General features: G+C 34.1%; 2 protein-coding genes across 2 annotated transcripts; one reads left to right on the top strand and one right to left on the bottom strand.

Moving 5' to 3' along the window:
• Positions 1-741: 741 nt before the first annotated feature.
• On the bottom strand, positions 742-7,554 carry HELRODRAFT_112716 (hypothetical protein; the record flags this gene model as incomplete). The annotated part of the gene is made up of 18 exons (XM_009022288.1): positions 7,382-7,554; positions 6,969-7,356; positions 6,608-6,719; positions 6,330-6,467; positions 6,181-6,226; positions 5,878-6,054; positions 5,640-5,747; positions 5,250-5,372; positions 4,847-5,002; positions 4,259-4,397; positions 3,901-4,011; positions 3,507-3,588; positions 3,077-3,208; positions 2,648-2,766; positions 2,094-2,431; positions 1,497-1,613; positions 1,112-1,221; positions 742-797 (listed from the first exon to the last, which is right to left on the bottom strand). Coding segments are annotated over exons 2-18 (2,280 nt in total), but the record flags the coding sequence as incomplete, so codon positions are not given.
• A 6,070-nt stretch (positions 7,555-13,624) lies between these two features.
• HELRODRAFT_81901 (hypothetical protein) lies at positions 13,625-17,553 on the top strand (the record flags this gene model as incomplete). Its single annotated transcript, XM_009022287.1, has 9 exons — positions 13,625-13,779; positions 14,006-14,175; positions 14,541-14,705; positions 15,085-15,298; positions 15,447-15,564; positions 16,316-16,501; positions 16,708-16,836; positions 17,091-17,198; positions 17,416-17,553. Coding segments are annotated over 9 exons (1,383 nt in total), but the record flags the coding sequence as incomplete, so codon positions are not given.
• Between the last annotated feature and the right edge of the window lie 288 nt (positions 17,554-17,841).

Below are 17,841 nucleotides of genomic sequence, written 5' to 3'. Positions count from 1 at the left end.
ATAAATACAATTAAACATAAATACAATTAAACCTAAATACAATTAAACCATTAAAACGTGAAACTCAACCTATCCAGTTGGTATATCAATATTTAAACCAGCAAGAAGGGATGAACTGAAATAACTGTAACAGAACACACTCACACTTACACACACACACACACCACACACACACTGACACACACACACACGCGCACACTCACACATACACACACGCACACTCACATGTATATTAATACACAATACCTACTCAATACGAACTAATGATAATAGCTAAGCGACGATATTTATAATACGCCTGTATAATAACATTTATAACACTCCAATACATCGCTACCATTATCATCTTCATCATTATTATTGCTATCATCATCACCATATGAAAACATAATTAGCAGCCGCCACCATCATCATAAGCAGCAAGACATCATCTTGAAGTTTTAGTCATTTCATATTCAATTACACTATCAAAGAATAAAAAAAAATAACTTCCTAATCTAAATGGATGTCCTATTATTTATTATCTTTGGTTTCATTGATACCATTGGTATCATTGATGTCATTCCCTAGACAAGGACTTTGATAGAATGGACTTTGTGAGTTATGGCAATCCTCATCGTCGTCCTCATCACCATCATCTTCATCATCATCATCGTTATCAGCCTTGTTTTAATTGCTGGCATTATTGTTATCCTCCTCCTCCTCATCATCATCATTATCATCATCATCATCATCATCTTTGTTGACGTCATCAATGACGTCACTGTCGTGCCGCTTCATCGTCTTCGTCATCGGATCTGTCGTTAAATGTCGTTGCGTCTAAATGAGTTGTTGTTTATGGCGTTGTCATTGCCATTATTGTTGTAGTTGTTGCCGCTTGTGATGGTGCTGATTATTTGCAATGTGGTTGTTGTTGATGTAGTAATATAACAACAACAATAATAATAATAATAATAATAATAATAATAACAACAACAATAACATCATTATACGATAAGGCCGGGTTCTTAGTTTTAAATGACAGGACACTGTATACATTACTTATTATTATTCTACTAATTTAATTATTATTACAATTATTATTATAATTATGTTAATAATAATTGGTTACTCGATGTTTTGGACTGAGTGTAGCGATGGATTTGATAGTGCAGGTAGAGAGCCAACAGGATGGCCCAGGTCCTCAATGGACATAGCATGAAAGCAAGGAACCCGTACGATCTGATACGTGATTGTTGTTATTATTATTATAACTATTATTATTATTATTAATATTATTATTAGTAGTAGTAGTAGTTGTGGTAGCAGCTGCAGCAACAGCAGCAGCAGTCGTAACAGCAGTAGCAGTATAACAAGGTGATAGTGGTTATAAATAGATGTATGTCCCAGCATTAATGGTAATAACAACTAAAGCAACAACAGCAGCAGCAACAACAACAACAGCAACAACAGCAGCAGCAACAACAGCAACAACAACAATAATAATGACAACAAACTTGAGAAAGCCAGTGAGAATGAGATAAACTTGGAAGATGACGACGACGAAGAGGATGAGGTGTCTGTAGACATGCCTGATAGGGGCCAGGACGTACTGTTGCATCATTTTCGGAAAACTTTTGGAATAAATATAAAGAGGAGTAATAAAAATGTGAACAACAACAACAACAACAACAACAACAACAACAACAACAACAACAACAACAACAACAACAACAATAATAATAATGATAATAATAATAATGATAATAATAATGATAATGATTGAGAAAGCCAGTGAGAATGAGATAAACTGAATAAAATGAATGAGATATCATAATAATGATAATGATGATAATAATAATAATATAAATAATAATAATAATAATGATACAAGTGACAACAATAAAATATGGTTATAAGCGATTTGAAGCATGGAAATAAAAGTTAAATACTATTATGTTAGATCATTCCTATTTATTATTTTCATCATCATCATCGTTGTTGCTACCATTACCATCATCATCATCATCATCATCATCATCATCATCATCATCATCATCATCGGTTCGTAGGCAAAAAAATTTACAAAGAAATAATAGAAATCTATTACACACTTCAGTTCAAAAATAGGAGAAACAACTCTTAAAGAAGGAATCCCGCCGTTAACACCACAACCCGTACTACTACTACTACTACTTCTGCAACATTTTTTGTTACCGCTACCGCTGCTGCAACATCTTCTACTGCTGCTGCTACTACTGCTGCAACATCTTCTGCTGCTGCTGCTACTGTTGCTGCAACATTTTCTGCTGCTACTGCTTCTACAACAGCTTTTGTTATTGTTGTCGTTGTTGTTGCTTTGACAGCAAGTGCTGCTGCAATTGTTGCTGTTGTTGGAGAGGTCGAGAAACTTCGAGAGGTACAACATTAGAGGAATGTTGAAGAGGAGGAGCTAGTTTAGGGATGAATAAAACTGTCAATCAATCGATCAATCAATCAACCATCAGTGAATCTGTCAATCGGTAAATCAAAAAGTCGGTTGGTTAGCCAACTAACCGACCAAACAACAAACTGACCAACCAACCAATCAAGCAACCAAATATCCAACCAACAGACCAATCAATCATCGAACCAAATAACAAGCCAATAAACAAGCCATTCAACAGACCTGAAAAAACCCGTACAGGTAGGTAAGCGAGGTGTAGATTAATGTACCATCCACTACAATTCCAAACAGAAAGCAAGCTCCAATGTGCTCTGATAACACGTAGCCAATAAACCAAGGACCTGTAATGTGTTTGTGCGTGTGCGTGTGTGCGCGCGCGTGTGCGTGTGTGACGTCATCCCCATCATCATTGCCGTCATCACATCGACAAGGTCAACATCATCATGATGAATGTTATCATTTCAACATCACCAACATGACTCAATAGCAAAAAAAAGCACACGCTCATTCATCTTCAATAAACGAAAACCATTCGCATATCTCTAAAAAAAACCATCCGCACATCCCTAAAAAACTCAACACATCTCCATACAAAAAAATCCTCCCCAGTCTATTTAATCCATAGCTACAAACAACAACAGCCCCACTGACCGACAACAATGTAGAGATTGTAAGTAAGGAGAGGGTAGTATATCCTACCGACAGATGTTAACAAGCAGAACCTCTGCAACCAGATGTGAACCGTTCTTAATATTATGTTTACCGCTTTTGAACGGGTGAGAACTTCAAACCGTAAAAATTATTTTATTTTATAAGTAATTGACATAATTTATTATAAATAATAATTGTCATTATATTTTTAATGATACTAAACGATTGATAGCAATCAAACAATCAATCAATCAATCAATCAATCAATCAATCAATCAATCAATCAATCAATCAATCAATCAATCAATCAATCAATCAATCAATCAATCAATCAATCAATCAATCAATCAATCAACCAACCAACCAACCAATAAATCAATCAATCAATCAATCAATCAATCAATCAATCAATCAATTACTTGCAACTGACCCATGATTTTGACGTTGTTGATTCTAAAGAATAGGAGTGGGAATATGGAGGCAATGTAGGCCAGTGTGAAGCATACTTTAAACTTTGAAATAAGAGAAACGAATGAATGAGTGAGTATATGAATGAATAAATGAATAAATTATTGAATGAATGAATTATTGAATGAATGTATGAATGATTGAATGCATGAATGAATAACCAAAGCAAAAAATGAATGAAGCGATTTGCTTCAAGCAAACGAATGAATGAATGAATTAACGAATGAGTAATAGAAGAGTGAATGAACAAGTGTATGAATGAATGAGCAAAGGAGTGAAAACAAAAATGAATGAATGAATGCAGGCCATTAAATTCTCAAATATGACGAAATGAATTCAATAATTATTGAACCTACAAGATAGGTATGATCCATCTTTAGCACGAATCTCTGCACAAAACCAAAACTACTCTTAGAACCATCCATCGAAAATCCCTGTTTCACTTTCGCTTTACCATGTTCAGGAGTCTTCAAATGAATGAACGAACGAACAAATGAATGAATGAATGAACGTATATTTGTGTATCGAAAGAACAAACAAACAAACAAACAAACAAACAAACGAACGAACGAACGAACGAACAAACGAATAAACAAACAAACAAACAAACAAATTTCAGACACACAAACACATACACACACACACACACACACACACACACACATATATATATATATATACACACACACACATATATACACACACACTTACAACAGCTGTAACTTCGATAACATGGAAACCTTGCTTGTACAAGCTGGGGTCCCATTGCAACACATACAGGCCACTCATGCTCTGGTCAATGTCTTTGAATCTAGTAGTGGTGATGACGACGATGACGACGATGATGTAATGACTGCTATGATGATGTCACTTAATAATTGAAATTGTTTTGTCATTTCAATCGTTTAAATAACCAAAGACTAACAATAGTTTGGAATCGACTTCCTTCATGTCCTCATCATCACGCCCATCCCCGAAAATGACGTCATCGTCATTTACTCTCATCGCTTCCCCTAAAAATTTGTTGTCCACGTGTACAGAAACGCTCACGGATGACGTCGTGTATACGAGGATTCTGTCAATTCATTTTGTATGTCTGCGTATGAGTCTGTCTGCGTGTGTGTGTGTTTGCCTGTGTACGTGCGTGTGTGTGTGTATGTAGGTGTGTAATGGGTTGAAGAGGCCGATTTTTTGTGTATGTACGTGTGTATTTGTGTATCGAAAGAACAAACAATCAAACAAACAAACAAACAAATGAACAAAGGAACAAACAAACAAACAAAGGAACAAACAATTGGGCACCGAATGTGTGTGGATAGATGTATATTCTCAAGAGGTTCCTTGCCCTCAACAGCAAACTTTTCATCTTTGGGATTGGTCACGATGATGATGGGGTATCTCTTGTTGATGACGTCAACGAACGACATCATGCCGTGGTCCAGCGCTATAATTCGATAACTGGTGTCATCAAATATTACGTTGCGAATGACGTCATCAAGAAAGTAAACATGAGATACTACAACCGACACAAACGAACTGATAAAAACACAAAAAAACACACATAAAAAAACAAAAAACACACACCCAAATACGCACAGAGAGAGAGAGAGAGAGAGAGAGAGAGAGAGAGAGAGAGAGAGAGAGGAGAGAGAGAGAGAGAGAGAGGGAGAGAGTAAGAAACATTAGCAGGCACACAAAGACATACAGCCTACTGTCTTTCCAATCACCAAGTTCCAATTCTAGAAAGCCTTCCTTGTGATGGGTGTACATGTTCGGAAGCATCCCAGCAAAGGTATGCAAATGGCCACAGAAATAGGCAAGACCAGACCTTAAAATAGAATAATAAATATGGCAATTTCAACCAAATAATTAATATGGCAAATTCGACCAAATAATTAATATGGCAAATTCGACCAAAAATTAATATGGCAAACTCGACCAAATAAGATAAACAAATGAGTTCTCTAAAGAAACAAAACAAATACGACAAAAAACCAACAAAAACTAACGAAAAACAACTAAAAAATTATTTAATACAATGAATAAAAACAAGAATGTATATGAAATTAAATTGAAAAATGAAAAAAAAACTAACCTAAAAAGACTCCGAACATAGGCAGAACTAGGACTGCTGATAACAGACGTTGGATAGTGACCAAATAGGATTGTAACATTAGAGCTTTCTGAAGCATTTCTCAGAAAACTCCTCAGTCTAACAATTTCTTGCTGTGTATGTATGTGTGTGTGTGTGTATGTAGTGTTTGTTTGTTTGCATGTATACGTGAGTGCGTGTGTGCTTATATGCACATACACACATGCATAAAATCACACACACACATACACCAATACATGTACATACTTCTTGCAACATGCCAAAAAAGTTGAAGGGCCTTTTAGGGCCGGGATTGAGGCAAGCATCGACGGCAATGAATGACGTCACATCTCCATCCGGGGTCCGGTGCTGATAATGATACGATAATTGTCCGCCTAACCCTTTTACTGAGTACTTTCTAGGGAAAAAAAATTGTGTGTATAATATACAGACATCTTAAAGTAATACTAAAACTACTATTAATACTAGCTAAAAATAATAATAGTAATAGCAATTATAATAATAATAAACTTTAATTACTCACTTGAAGTAATTATTTTGGCTCTGGGTGTCTCTAACATCAAAGGCATCTGTCATGTGAGAAAAAGACAATAATAATAGAAATAAAAATAGAAATAATAATAACAGCAGCAAAGAACGCCACTTCAACAACAACAACAAAAAACAACAGACCATGGTTCCCCCTGGTATCAAGCCAGACAGTTTTCTTCAAAATTTTGGAGTTGTTTAAAATACTTTGGTATATCTGCCATTCTTTTAAATTTTGCTCAGAGCCTTCAAAATTCCTCAATTTTGCATCGGTTATGTCACCTGATTGTTGTAGTAAAGAAATAAGAACGTAGAAATTGAAACAGCTAGTAAATTTTTAAAAATATTTACACAGAAATTGAAACAATTAAAAAATTGCATATAGAAAATGAAGCAATTAAAAAACTAATATGCATATTGACCTGTTAAAAGGACGACATCTGGCCTAATGAGACTCAACGAGGTCTTAAGGAAATGAGAAAAATCGACATATCTTTTTGAGTCAAAGAAGACACTTATATGAAGATCTGAGACCTTTTTTTAATGTGGTATTTAAAAGAATTTAAATTCATTTTTGTTTTTAAATTTATACTTGTTTTTTTTAATGAAAATTTCTAATTTGAAATCATATTTTCAATTCATTTTGTTATAATGTTAGTGATAGAACTACTATTGTAATTTGACCTTATTGCATTAAAAGACTGATTATACAAATAAAATTTATTAATGATTTTGAAGAATTTAATAAAAAATTATTTAGATTTGTTGAACGTTGTTACCCACCTGCACAAAAACGTGTAAGTGGTTTTTGTTGGCTCCAGGGACAGGCCAGTTACTCTTGGATCGTTGGAATTGTACCCCGACGTTACCCTTATCGTCGTTTTGAACTTTTTCAGATGACGTCACATTGGACAACAACGAAACCACTAATAGATATAAGCAGGAGAGAAAGAGAAGCATCAAGAAACAGATTTTTTTGCCAGTTAAAAATATATCCATCTATCTATCTATCTATTGCTATTCTAATCAATCTCTCCCTCTAACTACAGCGTATTACAGTAGCACTAATTCAATCTTTGATGGTAGGCATAGAAAGATACTCTAGCAAGCTAGCTAGGTTATGTTGGTTAGAGAGTTAGCAGTTGATTTTGCTTTGAACATTACATTGATTATAGATTATACATTGTAGAATTATAGAGATAGACCCCAACTGCCACAACAGCGATATTACCTTTTCTCTATTGAAACTTTCTTCTTGATCTCGTTTAAAAGTATGAAAATGATGAAGACTGACAAAGCCATAGAGGCATTGAAATAAAAAAAAAACAGTCACCAACTAAACTAAACAATCACAAGATACTATCGCTGTGTAAACCAAAAGTAATTTAATTATTTTAGTTTAAGTTAACTTTTAAGCTAACTAATGTGACCATAGAGTTGTAAGAATAGAATCATACATTATAAACCCTAACCCGCAAATTCCTTCGCTTGCGCTATTTATAAATTAATAATCACGCATCAACTCACAGATATCGCCATGAATAGAGGCATATAGCGACCTCTCCTAAAATCATTTACTTGCAACGTGTACAGCCTTTCAGGCAAACTGCATTGACAACTAGTTTATCCGCTAATATAAGTTAAGGAGTGAGAACAAGACGATCGTAAACTGTTGCGCTCAGGTTCAATTAATATACCATTCCCGATAATTACTTAGGAAATAATTTATATTGAGACTTACACGTGCAAATGATTATTAACTACATATTCCATTATTCAAAAGATGAAAGTAATATCAGTAACAGGTCTATAATTAAAGAAGGAAATCTAAAGGTAAGTTTTTAAGATTAGTCACATTCGTAAAATCATCATCATAACCACTATCACATTCGTAAAATCATCATCACAACCACCATCACATTCGTAAAATCATATCATCTCCAACATCACATTCGTGAAATCATTATCATCTCCATCACATTCGTAAAAATTAAACACAACCAACTTCCTGAACATTTAATCACAACCATCATCACATTCGAAAAATATCATAAAAAAAACCATCGTCACATTAAAAATTAGACAAAACCAATTACAGAGTAAACGAAAATTTACGTAGCAAAGTGCGGCCCATCCCAGAGAAACAACCAGCTAAAATCTTATGATAGGGTCACAATACAAAAAAATCGAACTATAGTATAAGCACCTCCTAATAGACGGTTAAGTCGACGCGTCATTATCATAACCATCACCACTCGTAAAAATTCAACATAACCATAACATTCATAAAAATTAATCACAACTTTCTTAATCATCACCCCATTCATAAAAATTAATCATAACCTTCTTCACCATCACCACATTCGTAAAAATTGATCATAACCTTCTTCACCATCACCACATTCGTAAAATGTCAACATAGCTATCTCAACCATTATCGCACTCGAAAAACTTCATCACAACCATTTTTACCATCATCCCATTTGTAAAAAACACCATCATAACCATCTTCACATTCGTAAAAATATCATCTTAGCCATCTTCACCAAAATCACATTCGTAAAAATTGAACACAACCATATTCACCATAATCATTTTGGTAAAAATTGAACACAACCATCTACACATTCGCAAAAACATCATTATAACCAAATTCATCATCACATTCGTAAAAACATCATCAAAAGCAATTTCTAAATAATCACATTCTTAAAACCATCATCATAACCAACTTCTCCATCATCACACCCACAAAAACTTCAGCATAACCATAATCCCATTCGCAAAAACATCATAGCCATCGCCCTCATCATCACATTCGTAAAAATTGAACACAACCAACTTCTCCATCATCACACTCATAAAAACTTCATCTTAACCCTCTTCCCCACCATTATATTCGTAAAAACATCACCATAACCAACTTCACCATCATCACATTTGTAAAAAATTCAAAATAATCAAGTCCACCATCATCACATTCGTAGAAAATTCATCTTAACCAAGTTCACCATCATCACATTTCGTAAAATTCCACATAATTAACCTATCCATCATCACACTCATAAAAACATCACCATAATTAACTTCTTCGTCATCACATTCGTAAAAACATCATCATCACAACCAACTTCTCCATCATCACATTCATAAAAAAAAATCATCATAACCAACTTCTCCATCATCACATTCATATAAACATCATCATAACCAACTTCACCACGATCCCATTCGTAAATACATCACAACCATCATCACATTCGTAAACATGTCATCATAAAATCCCTGACACATTTACTACATGATCTCATATTTTGTCATGAGCATGACAGATCACTCTTCTGGTTTTGGGTTGGTTGTTTAAGCATCTCTTCTGCTAGATGCCACTTAGCTACAGGTGTCTGGAATGAATTTTCTACGGAGTCTTTTTAAAAAGGCACTAATGACTTTGGCCAATTCTACCTGCATCTCTGGATCAGAATCAGCGCTGCATGAATGTTCATGTTATTAGTACTAATATCATTATTATTATTATTGATCATTTTCATCATCATCATCCTAATTACAATTGTAAATAACATCATCACAAACATCTTCACCATCCTCATTACTTCCAATCACAAATCACATTTAAAAAGACATCATCCTAATCCTCTTCATCATCATAATTCCAATTACCAACTACATTTAAAAAGACACCATCATAATATTGAATGAAAAACATCATCAAAATTGGTATGTCATGCTGATAGTACTATGAAATCTACAACCATAAATGTTTCCTAATATTGTGTGTTGTGCCATGAGAATGGGCTCATTACATTACTACTACTAGTTTAGAATAGGAAAGGTAAATCAAGACAAGCTAGCACTGCCGGATAGAAATAGTAAAAAGATAAGGAAACAACTAGATAAAAAATAGATAGTAACCTGTGCCTCCTACAAATATATATAAATAAATAAATGAAGAATTTTGTGTAATGTTGTGATGCATGAAAAACAAACACATATAAAGAAAAACGAAGATAAAAATAACTAGAAAGAGTCCTTAGCCTAACTACCTACAATCACTACATTACACTCATAACCTAACCTACCTATAATGCATTAATTACAAACTCACTTACATAAGTAAGTGAGTTTGTAACTCAACTTAATAACACTCATTTGCCTGTAAGAAGAAATGGAGGGGAAGACTCCAAAGAAAGAGACAAGGACACCGTTGATGAATATTTGTGTATTGTATGCTGTCTACATAATTATACATATAGTCATACATATAGGCACGAAAAAATGTAAAAATAGTATTAGGTAAACATAAAAGGGAATGTTTTGGGTGTGATGAGAACCTGAACAAAAAACACATAAAAGGAGAAGATACAACAGCAAAGACCATTGTTAATTAGGTGCATGTTGTGTACCTACATGTATATTGTTTAGTATATGTATGTGTGAGTTGTATGAATATAAGTTTATTTTATAATAGTATATAAATTTATATGAAATCAAAAGAGAGATAACGTAAAAGAATGAGTCACAGATAGATAAAATTAATTAAAAGCCTTATTAATTAAATTAATAAATAGCGTGTTTGTGTATTTTTTTTTATATCATAATCATAATGTATGATACAAAAACTTATCATTTTATAAAGTTTCTTCATTCTGTTTCATTACATTTCTTCTGGCCCACCTTCCTGAAATATATATTCATTAATTTAATTAAATGTCCTAACGACCTAACGGGTTAACGCCTAACATGATCTTTATATAATTTTATAATATAGTAAATTAAATAAAAATGTGGTCCTACAATTCAAACTCTTTGTAGATTCATGAATCATCAATGAATAAATATGAAAACAAACCATTTAAAATTGCTAAAACTAAATTTAGACAAATCACAAATGCAAATGGCGACTGCTTCTCATGATAAACGGCAAAGCTACTTAATTTGGCTCAAATTTGCAAATTAGTCGACCCCAAGCTTTTTTAGATCATAAAATGTAGTTTTAAACTAAACTCTATCCAAATTTTTTATTATAATTGATAGGAAAATCGGAAAAAATCCTAATTTCTAATGAGAACCGTTCCTCTCTTTGGACGGGAACCACATGATTCACGATCAAACCGGAAAAGGACGTCTCGGCTAGATAGACGCTTGGGCTTTCGCGCAGAAATGTCAAGAGTTGTGCGAAAAAACAAAAGCGCTTTTAAACGGTTTTACAAACCGTTATTTTTATTTTGATAGTGTTAATAAAAATTTTGATCTGAAAGGTTATATAAATATTTATCTATATTATTACAAATTGATAATTATGCTATGCTATTTTAACTTTGACAGAAAATTTCATCTCGTAGTGATAAAATCTGAATGGCTTCATGGTTTGCTTTTGCTAACTCATTGAAGTTACAATTATTTTGTTTTATGATAATTTGGAACAAATTCAAGTTTTATAATAATTGTTTTGTAAATTTTGTTGTATTATTATTTATTAAAACTTTAAAGCAAAATTTAAAAAAAAATTTATGAATTTCAAGCCGGAAAATTGCAGATAAAGACGACGATTGAATACAGAAAAAAGTCTACTTTGGTTGAAATGAATTATTGAAAATCGTTACGTTACGTAAAATTTAAGAACACGTTTTCATTTTTAAAATGAGTTACTTTTAGTTTGTTTGGAGATGATAATTTTTTTTCATTAGATATGTATTTCGTTTTTGATTTATATGTATAGGTTAGTTTTTGATTTAATTAATCCGAGTTTATATTTATTTAATTTTTAATTTTATGGAAATTTTAAATTAAACTTACCACCTACTTGTTTATTAATTTTGTGGTACAGTACTCTGTAAAGCTGTACTTCAGTACACCTAGTATACAATTAATTTAATAATTAAATATGGTTAAATTAATTTAATTAATTAAATCAATAATATCACTTTAAAATTATTTTCAGTAACCAAGCAATGATCTGATCTTCTTTTTCTATGTACAATACAAATGATCATTTCTTCCAATGCAAAAACTTTGACATCAACATTCTCAACTCAAGTCCTCAAGGCAGACTTGCTGACATAAACCTTAAACAACAACGAAATGAAATGTCTATGATGAAAATAAATTAATGATTAAGTCAATGTCATGATGTAATCTCTATTGTTGTTTTAATGTAATAACTCGTAATTGTGTAATCAGATTTGAATCTAGGTAAATCAATACAATTACCATGAAAAATATAGACAAAATATAATTGACACATTACATTCAAATTAAATCTTCAGCTACAACAACAACTACTACTACTATTACTACTACTACTACTACTAGTAATAAAATCTAATAATAATAAATTAAATAGTATTAATAATAATAAGGAAATAACACAATTGCATAGAAACTTTTTTGATGTCTGGATGAAGAAATATACGGCACATACAACATACATGCATGTCTTTAGTATTTGTATTTAATATAATGAGTATTATACTGAATGTAATATAGATCTAATTTATTCAGCATACTTTTATTTAGTCATTTTTCTACAATTTTTTACTTCTACTTGAATGCACATACATTAGTGAACATTACCTTCACTTTCTCACCACTTTACGATAGTTGTTTACATGGCTCTGAGGCGTAGCATTACGAGTAAAATTTACATCTTGTTGATTTTTATCTTCATAATATGGGTCTTGGGGATCGTTATTTTCGTTCTGCCATCTATGCAAATGAATAGAAATGTAGATGTCGAATTAAATCGATTAGTAGTTAGGGCTGGAGGTGATGGTAAGGAGCAGCCACAGCGACAGCAACTACTACATTCAAATATTTTTATCAAGAAGACAGATTTAGAAAAGCAGAGGGGAAAATTTATTGATTCTTTATTGCCAGATAATAAAACCATCTTCAAAAGCTATGCAAATGAAGTCTTAGATGAGAATTTTTCTGAGAAGGTATGTCTATTGTATATAGTATATATGTATATTATCAATATTTACTTGGCAATCTTTTTATAAACATAAATTCAAATCCACTTTTCAAAATATACATAAATTTAAACTAAATTAAACAAATATTTTTTCTGCATTTACAGAACATTCTAGTTCAGTCAGATGCCTTTATTTTATCGAAAAATTCTTCATACAGCGACCTTGACACCGATACAATTGACCTTATCGGTCGAGGTTTGATAGTTCCCAAATGGACTGGCTTCGATGAGAAACCAGTTGGAAATGCTAAACATGGTAAATTGGCATTTTTTTTTTATTTTCCATTGACAATGTGGCAAAATTTTAATTTTTATAATTTTGCCGTTTCTTGTTTTTCGCAGAGTTATTTATTTGCTGTTTACTTAATTTAGATTTTTTTTTCTCAGTAAGTTTTAACATAAAAGTAGGTGTGTGTGAATAGTATTTCAAATATTTCTACTAATTTTAGGAGAAAATGGCGAGGCAGTGCAGTTGAAAGAGAACAAAATGTCCCCAGAGGAGAAAGCAACATTCAAAAAAGGCTGGGACGACAATGCATTCAACCAGATGGCCAGTGATATGATATCACTGCATAGGACGCTGCCAGATGTTCGGGACCGAGAGTTAGTAATTGATTAAGAGGGGGTGGGATTGTGAGGTTTTACCTATGAAATTTTGTTAAATCTGTTCAGTAATGTGTGAAATATCCTTCAAAGTTTTGTTTGTATATGATCTTTCTGTGGCGTGTGTGTCTGAAGTACATTTCATAATCACCACACCCACTTATTACGACACGCACACACCCACCCACCCACCCACACACACACACACACACAAACATACAAACAGTTGCCTCAAACTGGAATACGATGTCAACAACCTACCTGACACAAGTATAATTATAATCTTTCACAATGAAGCCTGGAGTGCCTTGTTAAGAACAGTGCACAGTGTTTTAGACAGGTCCCATCCCAAATTAGTTAAAGAGATCATTCTAGTTGATGATTTCTCTAATAAAGGTAGCTGGGTTTTTATTCTTTATAGCTTGTGCATATGTGTCTGTGTGTGTTAATGTTTGTTTGTGTGTGTGTGCGTACGTGAGTGCGTGTGTGTGTGTGTGTCTGTGTGTGTGTGTTCGTGTGTGTGTATGTGTGTGTGTTCGTGTGTGTGTGTGTGCGCGTGTTGAATATTTAAATATTGTTTATATAAAGGAAAAAATTTCATCTTAGACACTATATTTGATTGTTTGAAAGTTATTTGAAATGATATTTGAAGCAATAATGGACATGTGCCAATTTTTTTTGTTTTAAAACTTTAAAAAATTATTTTGTCAGCCTAATATTTTCAAAAGTAAACAAAAATAATTACATTAAATTAATGGCAGATCACTTGAAAGAGCCACTAGATGCGTACATGAGCCAATTGAAGAAGGTAAGGATATTAAGGGGTAAGAAGAGACAGGGGTTGATCAGGGCTCGTCTTATGGGGGCCTCCGTGGCCCGCGGACAGGTGCTCACGTTCCTTGATTCCCACTGTGAATGTGCAAAGGGTTGGAAAATATTTATTCTTGGTGTGATAGTTTAAAAATTTCTGCATGCTTAGTGAGAAATTTCACACTTGTCTGATAAAAATCATATCACGGTGTTTGCCAAATATTTGCATATTTTTGTGTTGCATTGTGTTTTTGTTGTTAAGCTTCCAGGTTTTTTTTTCATGCTTTCAATTTTTGAACGAATTTTTAAACACATTTGTTTAAACCAAAGCCAAATCTTTCTTAACTTAAATAAAAAACTGGTTGGGTTACCATCAAAGGTTCTTTTAAATTGTAATATATAGAACTGGGTGAAGATTGGTGACATATTCTTTACGAAGATCTAACATTTTAGATGAAAAATTTAACTTTTTATGAATAAAATTCCACTTTACAGGCTGGTTAGAGCCGCTTCTCCATCGAATATCGCTGAACTGGACCAATGTAGTAACTCCAATCATTGACGTCATCAGTGATTCCACTCTCTCCTACTTACATACGTCTGCCAAGTCAACCAGTGTTGGAGGTTTCGATTGGAACCTTCAATTCAATTGGCACCCCATACAAAAGAGAGATATCGAGTCAAGGAAAAGTGATGCTGATCCTTTGAGGTTTGTTGTGGCTGCTGTGGCTGCTGTTGCTGCTACTGTTGGTGGTTCTGGTGGTTTCGTTTTGTTGCTGTTGTTGGAGATATTACGTTGTTTAACCTCCCAGCCATGCAGAACTATTCTACTCCATAATCACTCCAATTTCACCCAGATCACCAACCATGGCTGGCGGATTGTTCTCAATCAATAAAAAATACTTTGAACATCTCGGGTCCTATGACCCCGGTATGGATATATGGGGAGCTGAAAATCTGGAAATGTCCTTCAAGGTTAGTAAATTAGTGGATGGATGGATGGTTAGATGAATGAATGAATGAATGTATGTATAGATGAATAAATAGTTAGATAAATGAATGGATAGATGAGTGAATGCTCTATATGTATGTGTGTGTGTATGTGTGTGTGTGTGTGTGTGTGTGTGTGTCTGTATGTGTATGTATATGTGTGTGTGTGTGTGTCTGTATGTGTGTGTGTGTGTGTGTGTGTGTCTGTGTGTGTGTGTGTGTGTGTGTCTGTATGTGTGTGTGTGTGTGTGTGTGTGTGTGTGTGTGTGTGTGTGTCTGTATGTGTGTGTGTGTGTGTGTGTGTGTCTATGTATGTATGTGTGTGTGTCTATGTATTTACATACGCACACAAATATATATATATATCTGTGGGCGTATGTGTGTTTATGTGTGTGTGTGTTCGAATGATCACCAATTACTAATTCTAATGCACTTACATGTTTTAAAATTTTGAAAAAAAAAATTATTTCTTCTCATTCACTGTTGATTCTTTTTCGCTCAATAATTTCTGAGTGAATGAAATTTCACATTGATCCATTATAAAAATCGACCTTTATTGATCTAATGTTATTCAAAACTACTGCTGAATCCAATATTTGTAAAAAAAATTTCCCTGTTTAAAGTTTCCTCTATGCGAAGAGATATCAGAAAGGTTGATTGTTTTGTATTTAGATACACACCACACACACACACACACACACACACACCGTACACACACACACACACGCACACGCAGGTCTGGATGTGTGGCGGTACTCTGGAGATTATCGTCTGCTCTCACGTCGGCCATATTTTCAGGAGCAGGAGCCCTTATGAGTGGAGGCGTGGTGTCAACGTGCTGGTCAAGAATACCGTCAGACTGGCCGAGGTCTGGATGGACGAGTATAAACAGCTGTACTACGATAGGATTAATAATAATTTGGTTGGTTTGTGCCTTTGTTGTTCGTTCGTTCGTTTGTTTGTTCTTCCTTTTGTTCATTCACTTGTTGTAATCCTTATCTGTGTTAGCGTTATATTCACATTACAATTTCCACGTTCTCCTCTTTTAGCATCGTATCATCATCATCGTATCATCATCATCATCATCATCATCATCATAATCATCATGATGAAATCATCTCCAACCAGGGTGATTACGGCGATGTGAGTGATCGCAAGGCGCTCAGACAGAAGCTCGGATGCCATTCCTTCCAGTGGTACTTGGATAACATCTATCCAGAAATGTTCATCCCCAAGAACTCTGTTTGCACTGGCGAGGTGACGACGACGACGAGGATGACGTAATGATGACGTGATGGTGCTCTGTAAAGTTATGATGCTGTGACGGATTGACGATGATGTGACTGAATTTTTGCTCGTCCGAATGTTTATCATTGTCTTCAAACAAGTCAGCCTCATCATCGCCTCCATAACACCATCATCATCACCGCAATACCATCATCGTCACCCCAACACCACAACACCATCATCGTCAGATACGCAACGGGGTGAACGTACCGTGGGTGGTGCAGGGTAGTTCCAACTCACCCCTCCCCATGTGCATCGACAGTTCGACAGAAACCAGCACCCTCAACAAACCTGTTGGCCTGTGGCCTTGCCATCAACAGGGCGGGAATCAGGTGGTGATGATGATGATTGCGATGATGATGATGATTGTGATGGTGATTATGATAATGACGATAATTGCGATGGTGATGATGATTGTGGTGATGATGACGATGATTGTGGTTAGGGTTAGGGTTAGGGTTTTGGTGATGATATTGATGATGATTGTGATGATGATTGTGATGATGATGGTGATAATGATTATGACGATGATGGTGACGATACATTTAGCTATGGTTCCTCGATAAAAATGGCCGCATACGACGCGACGATCACTGTCTCTTCAACAGCAGAGGAACTGTCATGGTGGCCGAGTGCAATGAACAGTATGCACATCAACTGTGGGTGTATAATAAGGTTGGTTGGTAGGTTGGTTGGCTGGTTGGCTGGTTGATTGGTTGGTTGGTTGATTGATTGGTTGGTGGTTGGTTGATTGATTGATTGATTGATAGATTGATTGATTGATTGATTGATTGATAGATTGATTGATTGATTGATTGATTGATTGATTGATTGATTGATTGATAGATTGATTGATTGATTGATTGATTGATAGATTGATAGATTGATTGATTGATTGATTGATTGATTGATTGATTGATTGATTGATAGATTGATTGATTGATTGATTGATTGATTGATTGATTGATAGATTGA

This window comes from Helobdella robusta (genome assembly GCF_000326865.2).
Source record: "Helobdella robusta unplaced genomic scaffold HELROscaffold_31, whole genome shotgun sequence".
NCBI lineage: Eukaryota > Metazoa > Annelida > Clitellata > Rhynchobdellida > Glossiphoniidae > Helobdella > Helobdella robusta.
This window is presented reverse-complemented; position numbering and strand designations above follow the sequence as displayed.